The sequence below is a fragment of a genome, unplaced genomic scaffold, assembly GCF_019419815.1.
Source record: "Pyrus x bretschneideri cultivar Hongxiangsu unplaced genomic scaffold, Pyrus_bretschneideri_v1 Contig6, whole genome shotgun sequence".
Classification (NCBI taxonomy): Eukaryota; Viridiplantae; Streptophyta; class Magnoliopsida; order Rosales; family Rosaceae; genus Pyrus; species Pyrus x bretschneideri.
In genome coordinates, this window is record NW_025999798.1 from 6682872 (window position 1) to 6697083 (window position 14212).

At 38.4% G+C, this 14212-nt stretch overlaps 3 protein-coding genes across 3 annotated transcripts; 2 read left to right on the plus strand and 1 right to left on the minus strand.

The window, feature by feature from the left end:
* The first annotated feature begins 4372 nt into the window (after positions 1-4372).
* LOC125467803 (probable protein phosphatase 2C 47) lies at positions 4373-6774 on the plus strand. Its single transcript, XM_048571496.1, has 2 exons — positions 4373-4570; positions 5529-6774. Exons 1-2 carry the CDS (start codon positions 4550-4552, stop codon positions 6516-6518), a joined length of 1011 nt encoding a protein of 336 aa, XP_048427453.1. The 5' UTR covers positions 4373-4549; the 3' UTR covers positions 6519-6774.
* A 793-nt stretch (positions 6775-7567) lies between these two features.
* Positions 7568-9960, plus strand: LOC103961256 (dihydrolipoyl dehydrogenase, mitochondrial). The gene is made up of 2 exons (XM_009373796.3): positions 7568-7964; positions 8486-9960. Exons 1-2 carry the CDS (start codon positions 7680-7682, stop codon positions 9734-9736), a joined length of 1536 nt encoding a protein of 511 aa, XP_009372071.1. The 5' UTR covers positions 7568-7679; the 3' UTR covers positions 9737-9960.
* Positions 9961-10332: 372 nt separating this feature from the next.
* On the minus strand, positions 10333-13156 carry LOC103961258 (craniofacial development protein 1). Its single transcript, XM_009373798.3, has 5 exons — positions 13022-13156; positions 12004-12093; positions 11770-11894; positions 11470-11679; positions 10333-11022 (listed from the first exon to the last, which is right to left on the minus strand). Exons 1-5 carry the CDS (start codon positions 13065-13067, stop codon positions 10660-10662), a joined length of 834 nt encoding a protein of 277 aa, XP_009372073.2. The 5' UTR covers positions 13068-13156; the 3' UTR covers positions 10333-10659.
* Positions 13157-14212: the final 1056 nt, after the last annotated feature.

Here is a 14212-nt window from a genome sequence, read left to right on the forward strand (position 1 = left end):
ATTTCCGTCCTACTCTTTTCCTCTTCTCTCATTGTCCCACCCTCTCCCTTTTTTTTTTCCTCTTAGACCTCTCAATTCATGTCTCTTTCTCATTCCTGGTCAAACTCCTTATTGATTCCAATCTCTATTTCTTTGTCCTCCCTCCCTCTTTAGCAATGCGTTGTTCGAATGGAACCTCACGGCTCCAATTTTCCCGACGAGTTGCAGGTTTCCCGATGTGTTTTCCGGCCAACCCTTGTTAAATTGGATGATGTTAGCACCGCCAAAAAATTCATCACCATCCCTAGACCGAGATCTTAGTTTTGAATGCTCAAATCTGTCATGGATTTGAAGAAGCCCAAACAGGCCGAGACTTCCAGGCCATTTTTCGGCCACATTCGACCACATTTTGGCCTCGATTCAGGTAAAATCGTAATCTTGTCACTCTCAGCTTCAATTTGGTATATTTTATATGAAAGTTGATTGTGAAATGGATTTGAAAGAGAGTCGGAAAGTTAATGATTGATCTAGGTGACCGGAGATGATGAGGAGTCTGTCGGGAGTGGTCATTGAGCATGACGAGGACGAGAAAGGAAGGATAGTCTTAGCTAGTCCCATGGTTATTGAGGGGTCTCGCTAAGACCTCTTAGTGAAGGGTTTTGTCCATGCTAGTCCCCTTTAGTCTCATTAATGTTAGTCCCAGCATGGAACAAACACAGTATTGGACTAATAGCTAGTCCAGTCCAGTCCAGTCCAACTTAGTGAGGGCAAACAAACACCCCCTCAATCTCTCTATGTTCCTATGTTGATTTTTAAGGTAATTGAAGGTCGCCAACCTTCAATCTGAAGAACTACAACAAGAAAGGGGGAAAGTAAAGGAGAAGCGAGGATTGGTTGTGGAGGTTGATGTTCCTTACAGAGAAATTATTTTGAGAACTTTATTACTTGAATACTATTCATCCGCGTTTAAAAAAATAAAAAAAACCGATTTTGAGAAGCAACTCCAGCTTTTTTCTGATTATTTTGGCATAAGATTTTGAAAAGAAAAAAAAAACCAGATTTTTTTTTTTTTTTTTTTACCAAACACATGATTTTTAACACAACTTTAAAAAAAATTAATCAATCTCAAACCAATGCTTAAACAACAAATTAGTGGCTAATTGCTGACCCAAGCCACAAACTCTAAATCCAACCAGGCAACAACTAACCAAAACGAACTCTCGTACGCAACCTTTTGGCTATAAGATTTGAAAGGAGGAGCTTTAATAAAGTTGCTTAGTCACTCCGCTTCTTTAACTAAAAAATTAGTAACCTAATTATTGAAAAGAAAGTACAATTAAAACAAAAACGTTTAACATAAAATACTGCATTTTAACGCTACATGCATCCTTGTGTGAAACGAGGGAGGAATTTCGGCTTTCGTTTTCTTCATGATTAAAAAATAGGGAAAATTTGAAATAGGTCTAATTTTATAGCCTACTTTTTGAAATATGTTTAATTTTTAGTGACTTTTGACTTTTGAAATAGGTTTAATTTTTAGTTACTTTGGACCAATTTCAAAATATCCCAAAAAAATAATGGCTTCCTCCTAATTTAATAATCATAATTTGTTGTAAATTTCAATGCTTCATTATTTGAAATCACGATAAGGTGATCAGTGGTTGGTGGCGAATTCCATATTTGTATTCTACACGACATTTTTTGTGTTCGATTTCTGGCGTTGATGACTCACATGATGGTCGTCAAAAGAGGCTAAAATGTTTTTGTGAATCTTCCCGACTCCTAAAAAGGTGGATTGCAATGACGAAGCTTCTTTTTTTAAGGAAAAAAAAAACTTCATTATTTGCGTTGTACATCATGGTTCACGTGATTTAAAGCGAAAGATAACAAATTTATGCAATGAGCTTGCTTGTGGCTATATAAAGTAAATATATTACATATGATTTGTGTGATATCAGTCATTTGTAAATCTGACGCACGTGGTTAAGAGACGTTTCAATAATATCCTTGTGGTTAGTTTCGTTGTCAAGTTCAGTCCACATCAAATTTTTTAACCTACTTCCCATCAATTCGGAATAATGCATGTGTTTGTGACATGGGTAAAATGCAATGCATCTTTATGTGTCAAATGAGTTTTGATGACTTAAGATCATCTCCATAAGATATCGTAAATTGTACAAATCAACACTAACAGTGAAAGAAGACAACAATATTGATTCCCAACCGAAAAGCCAACTATTATGCGACATGATATGGATTGACATCCCTAATCCTTATTGCCAAAATTGATAGTAGGTTCATTTTATTTTTTTTCAAGTGATTATATGCATTTTATTAATTTTTTTTTTAATTTTAAAACATTAATTATAATTATTTATAATAAATGTTTTACAATAGTTGTTTAATTTGACATATCGGATGGAAAAAAAAACTTTAAAAGGTGTCAAGTGGCACATAGGAGAAAAACTTGTGTGGGGCTTGACATGCCACTAGACAATGCTGAGTGACAGCCCCATACCATTCATAACTTGCCATGTGTTAAATATTGTTGCATTAGTATAATTTCTTATTTTTATTTTATATCATAATTCAAAATTTAATTAATATATATATATATATATATATATATATATATATATATATATATAGAAAAGTAAATTGTTAGAAGGCCTGAACTTCAAGGACGCCACAATCCGAAGGTAAGAGAGGAATGCAGATACGGGTGAAGCGCAGCTACGGAGAGGATTGCCGGGAATGGGCGATGGTGGAATTGCAAGGGACGGTGGAAATTCAGCCACAATTTCAAGACCACCTCCTTTTGCAGCACCTGCCCTGGAAAACTGAAGCAGTTTCAACTCTTCCAGGAGTGATGGAATCGAAACAAATGTATTCGAATTTTGAATAATCAAATGTGTTTATGTATGTGACTCATTGCAAACAGACATTAGCTTTCTCATGATTTCCATAAAAAATAATCACAAGCTTATCTCTCACTCTCACGGCCTTGCATGGCTGCTGGGAAATTGTGCAAATTTTGTGTAATTACTGGTTCAAGGGTTTATTAATCCATCAAAGCTGGATTAGGTTTCTGACTAACCTCATTATTTCAATTCAAAAAGAAAAAAAACTCTCATTATTTCAATGTATTATCAAATTATTATTAAGGAAGGGAATATAAATTCTGGAGAAGAACCCAATTCTCAAAGCCAACTTCGTTTAGCAGTAGTATGTCGTTTCCAATTTTCAAATATTAATAGACTATAGATGTAAAGTTGAACGGGTTATAAGTAATCATTAGATAGAGTTGAGAGATGGGAGATGAGAGACTTAAGAAAGGGAGAGCCTGAAGAGTAAGGAAGAATTGACGGCGTTGCAGATCACCGGTGTCGACGAGAGAAAAGAGGCGGGTTCGCAGATGGAGGTAGATTTAACTGTGATTGTGAATTTTCTTTTTACCATTTTAGTTTTTTAAGAAATAATGATTTAAGTTTTTAATTTTATTTTCATATAAAACTAAAAATAAAAAATAATATTTAAGTTTAACACATGGCAATTTATGAGTGACGTGTAGTGCCACTCAACATCATCTAGTGGCATGTAAATGCTCACATAAGTTTTTCTCGCCACATAGACTATCAAATTTAAAATTTGACGTCTCTTTTGAAGATAATTTTAAATGACTCTTCGTGACTCACATGTAGACGAAATAAGATAGAATGAAAATATCAAGTTGGGCCAAGAATGATAACAGACTTAATTATAAGGTATTATTACGATTTTATTCACCACGTGACTAATATTGACACATGAACAACTCCATTTGGATAATTTATACAATCAGTGTATTTCGAACATTAACAGAAGAGAGTACTCTAATTTCCATTCAAATTCAAATTTTCTCTGTAGTTTTTTATTTTGTTTTCACAAGTCATACAGTAGGCAAGTGGATTGAAACTCGTAACCCATTAAACTACGGAGTTCGTTTTTTCGTAATTAAATATAATTAAAAGTAAATTACTGTTACCGAGTAATAGGTGGCGTCAAAGTGGAGGCGGCATCGGGAAGCAATCTCATGTCGGCACACTATTTAGCTGTCACTCCGTATAAGGAAAGCGAAGCACGGAATTCCAATTTCCGAGTCCGAATTGGAAACAAACGGCCACAAAGGAAACCTACAAAGGATAAAACCGTCAAAAAACCATTCAACCGCCTTCGGGTTGCCTCCAACAATTTACCCGCCAGGATTCACGAGTCAAACACGCTTCCTCATACAAAAACACCCCGAACCCGGTCCGCCACGCACACGTCCCGTCCTTGACAACGGTGTTACCGGTTCATCCGGTCATTTACTCCGTACCGGACTTGGATTCCCGATACAAATATAAACCCCGCTCTCTCACGTTCCTCGTCACATTTACACACAACAAAAAAATTCAGATAAAATCCGAGATCGATCGAGAATTGGAAACCCCAAAGCCGAAATAAAAACCCTAATTTGCTATCCCTCTTCTTCTTCACTGAAAAAATCCCAAATCTGATAATTTTTTGGACGGTACGACGGCGTTTAAGGATGATTGTGACCCCGGAATCGGTATGTTTTATAGCTCTGTTTCACGTCGTATGAAGAATTAGTGAATTATTTTCTGCGTTAAGGGCTTTTGTAATTGGGTTTTCTGTGAGGGATTTGTTTGATTGTTCTGTTTTTTAATTATTTTTTGTGTGGGATTTGTTCGATTGTTTTGTTTTTTTTTTGGGTTCTTCTGCTCTAGATTAGTTGTGTTTTGGGAATTCTATGAACATAATCGACATGGGTTCTTGAATTTTTGTGGGTTGAGTTAAGGTCTACTGAATTAACTGCTTCCGAGGTTTTTTCTTTTCCTTTATTTTTTATTTTTAGATTTGATGGTGTTTTTCACTAGCCTGGAATACCTTTTCCTCATGAACTCTGGCGAATTTTTTTACCGAATAAGTTCCAATTCCTTGGTGGTTTAGCTTTACAGTAAATTCCAAGCGAACCTTTTGATTTGGTTGAATTTTTAATGGAATTGATCAGAATTGTGTACTTGATAGATTGTTTGTAGAATTTCGAGTCTGTATGAGCCCGATTAGATCAGGTGCGAATTTATATACTGGGGTTTGGAAACTGATTTTCTTATATGGTTTTCTCTATGCTGGAATTTCTTTAATGGGTTACTCATTCGGTGATCGAGGTTTTTCTTTTATAACATTTGATTTGCTGCTTAATTTTTGGGAAATTCTGACTGAGGCAATCAACAGCTTAATTAAAAATGAATTGTAATGAAAGAATTAGAGGAAAAAAATGAGCCTTTACTCTTGTAGCGCTCTTAGACGAAATTTTTGGGTGAAATCTTGTATCATTGATAATACACCGGTCAGTTCTGTAATTTTGGTGATTTCTTCATTCATACTTTTTATGCTTGTTGGATTTCCAGTTTCTTTGTGTGCATACCAAAATCTATATCCAGGATTGTGTTCTTTTGAGATGCATGGAACATGTTCACTCACCTACTTGGTTTCTGTTTTACCAGGTTCTGAGTTGCACAGAGACGATTAATAATGCTGGAATGGAGTCTTCTGCGGTCAACTTTGTGCCAAACATTCATTCAGGAAGCCATAGTGACATTGGACCAAGGGATTCCATGGATGACGAGCACGTTCGGATTGATGATCTATCTGCCCATGTTGGGGCTCTCTTCAAGTGTCCCTTTCCAAGTGCATTTTATGCGGTGTTTGATGGTCACGGAGGGCCTGAGGCAGCTGCTTATATGAAGAGGCATGCCATGAGACTATTCTTTGAAGATGCTGATTTACCGCAGAGAACGGATATGGATGCTGTTTTTTTCAGAGAGTTGGAGAATTCCCACAGGAAGGCATTTCTACAGGCAGATCAAGCCTTGGCTGAGGAACACAGTGTGAGAAGTTCGTGTGGAACAACAGCATTGACTGCTCTTATACTTGGAAGGCATTTGTTGGTTGCAAATGCTGGTGACTGTCGAGCGGTTCTTTGCAAGAAAGGAACAGCAGTTGACATGTCTCAAGATCATAAACCTAGTTACTTGCCGGAACGCATGCGAGTTGAGCAGTTGGGTGGTTTCGTTGATGATAAGTATGACCGTCTTAATGATTCTATCAGAGTCACCCGAGCCCTTGGAGATTGGGGCTTGAAACCACTTGGTTCCTTGTCGCCGCTAATTGCCGAGCCTGATGTTCAGCAGGTTATGTTAACAGAAGATGATGAGTTTTTGATCATTGGTTGTGATGGGATCTGGGATGTCATGTCAAGCGAATATGCTGTGAAGCTGGTTCGGCTTGGGCTGAGGAGGCACGATGACCCCCAACAGTGTGCGAAAGAACTTGTCGAGGAAGCACTGCGCTTGAACACATCAGACAACCTCACGGTTATTGTCGTGCGCCTCTCTTCACCGGAACGTGTTGAGTTCCCTCGCCAGCGCCCGAGGTTGGGGACCTGCAGGCTCTCGGAGGAAGCACTCAGCCGGCTGAGAAGCTTGTTAATGTAAATAGAAGTCGATTCCTATTCACTGAGTCCAAATGGGAGATGCATTTTTATATGTTTGTGGCTGCTTCAGATTAGGTTTAGAACAAAGCACCCGGCAGTTTGGCTAGGATAGATTTACGACTTGATTCTGTTGTTGAGGTTGTGGAATGTAGCGGTCAATCGGTATTTACATTTGAGCTCAGTGTTGTTTTAAATGAATTGGGTTAAACTGATTCATTTATTTACATTAATCTTAATTATCTGATTATTTTAAATAATTGTTGTTTCGAGTGAACTTTCTCTTAATCCAAACTAGCTATGTAATTTATTTTTTGTTGTTGAGACTAAACGATTCATGTTGGTCGTATATCACCTAATTAGTATCTCTGATCGCATGACACAGATTAGAGTGCACATATAACCAATTGGATGTATGGTCTTTTACTAATATCTTTCGTCACGGGACACAAATGCTAATAAGCTGTTGTGTATACCGGAACGGATGAGATGTATACCTCGATTACATGTTAGAATTTCTCTTCTCGTGATGAATTTGGCTTGGATGTTGTTTTAATCGGCACAAGACAAATAACCTCATCATGTTTGGGGGCAATTGCCCCTCCACCAAACATCCAAATTGGTGATATGCTAAGAGTGTGTGAGGCTCTACCATTTTCTCCATTTCGCTTTTTTTCTTCTTCTATTTTTGTTACATAAAAAGATAAAATACGAACGAAAAAATAATAAATAAATAAATCGTTGAAATTAATTTTCTCAGATTATGATAGTAAATTATTGATCTAGTTGCCACCGCATGATTGTTCATCCTATTTATTTAATAAATTCCCAAAAAAAATAAGGGAGAAAAAAGTGGTAGTCAAATAAGGTAAGCGTAGAACAAGCGCACCAATCAGTATACAAATATCACGTATCAAACGGCCACGATTCCATCTCATTTCTCAATCACAACTATATTACAACGTGGCAGCCACCTTTTGGAAGACCACGGATTATATCTGTAAAAAAGAATATAATCAATTTTAATAATAGCAGAAAATAATTGTGAAAAAAGCGGCTCATTGGCCAGCGGTCGCATTTGAAGGCCTTTTACCAAGCGGCAGAAGCGCAAAGCGAAAGAGAGACGAAATAGTGAGGTTTAACAAATCCAAGTTTCAAAAGGGCAATGGCAATGGCGATGGCGAGCTTGGCGCGGCGGAAGGCCTACCTTCTCTCTAGAAACTTGTCCAACACGTCATCGGAGGCCGTCAGGTACTCCTCCCTCACCTCCTTCTCCAGGGGCTTCGCCTCCGCCGGATCTGACGATAACGACGTCGTCGTCGTTGGCGGCGGTCCCGGCGGTTACGTTGCGGCAATCAAGGCCGCGCAGCTCGGCCTTAAGACCACCTGCATCGAGAAGCGCGGTGCTCTTGGCGGCACCTGCCTCAACGTCGGGTGCATACCCTCCAAGGTCTCTCTTTTTTTCACTCTTGCTTGCTCCTGCAGTTCCATACTTGCCTGCTAGGGTTCTTAACTTTCTGGATTTTTATTTTTATTTTATTTTCGTGATTGTGTTTGTTTTTACTGCTTGTCAGATCTAATTGTTGATCATTGGAATTATTTAATTGAATCTCAGTTGATTGATTTCGCGTTCATGTTTGATAATATTTATTTCGATTGGAGTTTAATTAATTTTGAAAATTTACTGGATTTATTCAGTCGAATTGTGGAAATTTATATCATATTGCTATTGGGCTCCCTCAGAAGTTTATAAAAGAAGAAGAAGAAAAAAAAATTCTAATCTTGAGTAGCATGGCATTAATCATCCACTAAAAAAGCAATGAGCATTTCCAAGTTAAAGTTTTCTAATGTTGTGTGAATTACGTATTCTCGTTTCGGGTTGTTTTCAGTGTAATTTAGGGGTGTTTCTTCTCGTTGAATTTAGATTGGTATGTGGAATTTATCTCTAATATCGTCTGCTTTTGTGTCCAGGCGCTTCTTCATTCCTCTCACATGTACTACGAAGCTAAGCATGCATTTTCGCACCACGGAGTGAAGTTCTCCGATGTCGAAATAGATTTACCTGCCATGATGTCCCAGAAAGACAAAGCTGTTTCTAATCTTACACGAGGAATTGAAGGGCTGTTCAAGAAGAACAAGGTCACTTATGTTAAAGGTTATGGAAAGTTCATCTCCCCGTCTGAAATTTCAGTGGACACCATTGATGGCGAGAATACAGTTGTGAAGGGAAAGAATATCATAATTGCCACTGGTTCTGATGTCAAGTCTTTACCCGGAATTACCATTGATGAGAAGAAGATAGTGTCATCCACAGGAGCTCTGGCTTTGCAGGAAATCCCAAAGAAACTTGTGGTGGTTGGAGCAGGATATATCGGCCTAGAGATGGGCTCGGTGTGGGGCAGACTTGGTTCTGAGGTAACTGTTGTTGAGTTTGGTCCTGATATCGTCCCATCAATGGACTCAGAAATCCGCAAGCAATTTCAGCGTTCCCTTGAGAAGCAAGGGATGAAGTTCATGCTCAAAACAAAGGTGGTTGGAGTTGATACCTCTGGAGATGGTGTGAAGTTGACCCTTGAACCAGCATCTGGTGGTGACCAGACTTCCTTTGAAGCTGATGTCGTTCTTGTATCTGCTGGTAGGGTTCCATTCACATCCGGGCTTGATTTGGACAAGATAGGAGTTGAAATGGACAAGGGAGGGAGAATTTTAGTGAATGAGAGGTTTTCTACAAATGTCTCGGGTGTTTATGCAATCGGAGATGTTATTCCTGGACCTATGTTGGCTCATAAGGCAGAAGAGGATGGGGTTGCATGCGTGGAGTTCCTAGCTGGTAAGGTTGGCCATGTGGACTATGACAAGGTCCCTGGGGTCGTCTACACGCACCCTGAGGTCGCGTCTGTTGGAAAGACCGAGGAACAAGTGAAGGCCTCTGGCGTTGCATACCGGGTTGGAAAGTTCCCTTTCATGGCAAACAGCAGAGCCAAGGCAATAGACAATGCTGAAGGACTCGTCAAGATATTGGCCGAGAAGGAAACAGATAAGATATTGGGAGTTCATATCATGGCATCCAATGCTGGAGAGCTCATTCACGAGGCAGCCATAGCCTTGCAGTATGATGCATCGAGCGAGGACATTGCACGAGTTTGCCATGCACATCCGACCATGAGCGAGGCGTTGAAGGAAGCTGCCATGGCTACTTATGACAAGCCCATTCACATCTAGAAAAAAATCATTACTTCCATTCATCTTTGTTTTCAATTTTTGTTTTTAAGAATTTTGGAATGACTTGGCATGAACTTTCCACTTAGTTGTTTTACCGTTCCCTTGCGCTGTGTCAAGGGAATAAGTCTGTATGCTTTCTCAACTCACTGTGAATAACAACATAAGGAAGGCTATGTTGAGCAAATGGAATGTTACCCATTTTGCGCAGTTTTACTGCCTAGTAATTACTTGTTCTTGGATGATATTACTCGGGGTTAAGTAGGGCTACGCATCTGTTCTTACCGTCTCTTAATGATCGACAACTGATTAGGATAAGTCGGGGCTTGGCAAAGTTGAAGGGGAAGGCGACATAATAATGAGTCAGGATTAGGATAGGATAGGGTTCCGTTCAAACGATGGGGATGGGGATTAAAACATAGGTTTAGAGAGGGAGCTTCGCTATCTTAGGCAACTTGGCTGCGCCATGTTTGTTGCAATCGTCAACTGATTTATATGTCTTCTTTTGATTCTTGGCTTAACGCAGTACTCTGGTGAAACTAGCAACATGATAAAAAATGGTCGAGTTTGAAGACCAACCATTATTTGACAAAGGGAAATAATTGAACTGGGACTCGATATTCCCATCATGTCATACTGCAAGTTCCTCGTCTAAGAATCGAGACCCACAAATAGGGTTTGAAAACGGCCCAAACTCAATAAAACCGACCCGTTTACAGGGCTACCTACACTCCCATCCGTAAAATCAGAATAAGATTAAAATATCTTTCACTAGTTTACAATTAATGGCCATTCTCTCCTCGAAAATCCAGGATCTGTTGAAAAAACCTCATGCAAATGCACAATACGCCTTAAAATTGTAGCTACTGCCCATCGTCCTCTCTATAATTCTGAATTCCCAGTTTGGCAAACCGATCATTGCGCAGTTATGGCTCCTCCCGCATATCTGGTTTCCTTTTGGCCTGCACGGCCAGGCGCGCATCCCTCTCCCGTTCAAACTCTCGGAAATCTGCTCGCTGCAAAAAGTTTACCTTATCCAAATATTGATTTGAACTCTTCTTGTAAGATTCCAACTCCTCCTCCAACCCTTTCTCTTCCTTGAACTCCCCCCAATCCTTTTTCGTTTTGTCAAGCACACTGAGCTTTTGTTTCTTCTTAATCTGTTCGAGCACAGCATCGACACCTGAAGATGCAGGAGCTTTTGCCTTTTCGGATGCTTCCTTTGAATCAGCATCAACAAGCTTCTTGTATTCAATTTCTTTACCAGCAAAATCCCGAACCTCCATGATCTATAAAAAGAAAGAGACCTGGCTGTTGAATATGATTATAACCAATAAACTTTCAAAAGTCCGCACCCACAATCAAGATTTTTCTAACTTCAAACTTGTCTGTAGGATGATAATTGATCGTGACACTAATAGTTACGAGTTTTGGTCTAAGAACCAGCTCCAAGGGATTCAAGTTAAAAAGGAAAACTGCTCCGCAATCAGAGACTACTCAGGTGGTAAAAGGGGTGTGTAACTACATGCATACATCGATGTGTTTGTGTGTAATCTTATTATTTCCAAAATTAACTGGAAAGAAAACTAAGAACTAGGTATACATCTCTTAAAAAATGATTATCGAGGAGATTAAACAACTAGTGACTAAGCAAAAGGTCTATCTAAACCAAAGTTTAGCAAGACAGGTGCCCCCGACGGAATAGAAACAAACAGGTAATACAACAATATGCTTACCTCAACTTTCCCTCTGCCAGATGTTGCAACTGCAGCATCCTTAACTTCTACAAGAGCAGCAGCAGCAAGCCGCCTGGCTTCGTCACGAGATTTGTCCTGCACGCCATTATCACTGGAGCTGTTCTTCATGCCACTTGATCCCTTCTGTGCAGCATCTTCTTTAGGGGAATCTGCCTTCTTTTGTGCCAGGCCCAGATATCCCATCCAATTCTGAGAAATAAATCGACGTAAAAGATTAAATTCTGGCCAACTACAATTTTATAATTCCAACACAAATAGGATGAATGAGGATATTCTCACATTAGATGACTTCTTGGGAGTTTTATTCACAGATGAGGAAGACTTCTTTAATAAATCCTTGAACTGCTTATTTGATACTCCTTTATTCATTTGCTCCCACATGGCATCTACCCGAGCTTTTACCTCTATCAAGATAGGAAATAACATTAGCCTTCTGGTCAATGAATTTACGGTACTTAACATCAGAATAGAAAATGGATAAACAAGCGTCTGTGAGTACAAAGAATTACTGACCTGTTTGTTCAGGTTTTGTCTCTAAGGTTGGAAGAGGAGCAGCTCCATTGGTAGACTCGACCGGTAAACCATCCTTTTCACCTGCAGTACCTGAACCGGAAAACCAAACTGCTTAACCATAAGTATGAAAAAACGAAAAACAAACTGCAACTAAAGTACTGCTAGTGAAAAAAGTTGTGGTACAACCAGTCCTGGCAGTGCCCGCATCAAATAGCATAAGACCAAATATCAGAAACCAACCAACAATCCAACATCAATGATTCAACTAGAAGCTGTGACACGAGTCTATCTATGGAGCAAAGTCATCAAATGAATATTTCTCATGCCCCCTGAATTTTTCTTTCACTAGAAACCTATGAAACTTCAAAAGATACGATAAATATCAGTCGCAAATAGTTGTAGCTGCCAGTATTGATCTCCAACTCATCTTGGACACCAAGCACCCAATTGGGAATTCAACTAACAACGAGTAAATAACATTGTGACGGCGAGCTTCAATGGTTCGGCGTGCAACTCCACCTATATTACAAATTCTGAACTAAACTAAAAACACCTAATTTTTAGAGTGCACAGAAGTTTAGCCAAACTTTGGTTCTGATCTAATTATTAAAACCCATTAACAGTAGATAACCCAGCTGAAAATCAGAGATTATTCCAGGAAACTTACGATCCTTGAAATGGGTTTTCAGAATTTCACAAGAAAATAAATAAATAAATAAATAAAAAAGCAGGAAACTTCCGCTCATAAATCCATGAATGCTAAACCAAACAAAACACTCCAAAGTCTCTACAATCACATAGCCCATATATAAACTCATGATCCCCAAAGAAAAAAACGGCGAAACTTTTCCAGGGTCAGCCTGTTTCGACCGCTCGGAAAACCCATTGATTTTCTTTCATCATCAATGGTTTATTTTCGAGGGAAACAAACAGACCTGGCCCAGCGTAAACATAAGAAAGAAGGAATTATGAATAAGAAAATAAAATCGAGAAATATAAAAAGAAAAAAATGGGTAACCTGAACTGGAGGCGCCGAGAGCGGTGGTTGCGGTGGTGGTTGCCATCCAAGAGATAACCCAAAAGTGGAGAGAGAGGGAGAGAGAGAGAGTCTTGGTGGTAACTGGTACCAAAAGAATAGTCTGTTTATTGGGTTCTTCGAGCTTATATTTTGACTTTTGGAGGCCCATCAGGCCCATAAGGCTAAATAACTAATTATCCCCCCAATTTAAATGTAATTAATAAAAAATTCTTTAGTTTTGTTTATTGAAGAAGTAGCAGATGTATTTCATTTTGTTTTGTTTTTATTATGAAGTGGGATTAGTTTTTAAAATTTAAAAAAAAAAATCAGTTATGAAAATTGGGATAATGATGAGTGGTTTCTTCTAATGTGAGAATATTTTTTATTTTTAAATAGAGCATGTTATATTAACCTAGTTGTGAGGTTGCTATAAAAAAAGTAAAATTATGGTCATGTAATTACTAAATTGCCCATATTTTTTACTTGACTTCAATTTTGGTGAGGGGTTTAAAATGGTAATTTCCTGAAATTTTGGTTGACAACCATGATTTTATTAATAGGTAGTGTAGATATACAAATATAATGGAGATCAAATTTTCTTTACAAAAATTTATTATTTGTAATATTTATTGGGAACCACTATATAAAAAAATAACAACGTTTAATAACCACCAGAGATAACTGAGTATGTAGGGACGAATTCCAGATTCATATTTTATATGTTAAGTCATATGTTTGATTTCTGGCGTTAGTGAATCATACAATAATGGCTAAGAGTGGGTTGAAATATCTATGTAAGAATTTCCGGTCCCAAAAGAAAGACTACGTTGATGTAGTCACCAGTTAGTCCCCTTATTGCAAAACAAAAAAGAAAAACAAAGTTTAATTACATTAAAATGTGGCCAATATCAACTCAAAAAAAAATGTAGCCTATATTTGGGTTGACTAATAGACCTTGCGAGCAGGCTTGAGATTGGCTAATTTGACTAGAGCAAAAAACAAAAAAAAAAAAAAAAAATGTTGCCGCATCAAGTTTTTTCTGGCAACCAAAAGCATACCCGACTGTGTTTACCACATCAATCTTGCTAGGTGCTTTTTTAGAAATAACTTTTAGCAAAGTGATTTCAAGCATAATTGCTTTCCATATCAGCAATCTCAAACGAGCCAAACTTAGTAACAGGTAATTAATTG

Bases quoted from the DNA above. Each gene is read 5' to 3' on its own strand.
- LOC103961256 (XM_009373796.3), top strand. From the start codon at position 7,680: ATGGCAATGGCGATGGCGAGCTTGGCGCGGCGGAAGGCCTACCTTCTC. The intron at 7,965-8,485 runs GTCTCTCTTTTT...TTTTGTGTCCAG, and splicing joins TCGGGTGCATACCCTCCAAG to GCGCTTCTTCATTCCTCTCA.
- LOC103961258 (XM_009373798.3), bottom strand. From the start codon at position 13,067: ATGGCAACCACCACCGCAACCACCGCTCTCGGCGCCTCCAGTTCAG. The intron at 11,680-11,769 runs GTGAGAATATCC...TTTATTTCTCAG, and splicing joins CTCCCAAGAAGTCATCTAAT to AATTGGATGGGATATCTGGG. The intron at 11,023-11,469 runs GTAAGCATATTG...TTCTTTTTATAG, and splicing joins CTGGCAGAGGGAAAGTTGAG to ATCATGGAGGTTCGGGATTT.
- LOC125467803 (XM_048571496.1), top strand. From the start codon at position 4,550: ATGATTGTGACCCCGGAATCG. The intron at 4,571-5,528 runs GTATGTTTTATA...CTGTTTTACCAG, and splicing joins TGATTGTGACCCCGGAATCG to GTTCTGAGTTGCACAGAGAC.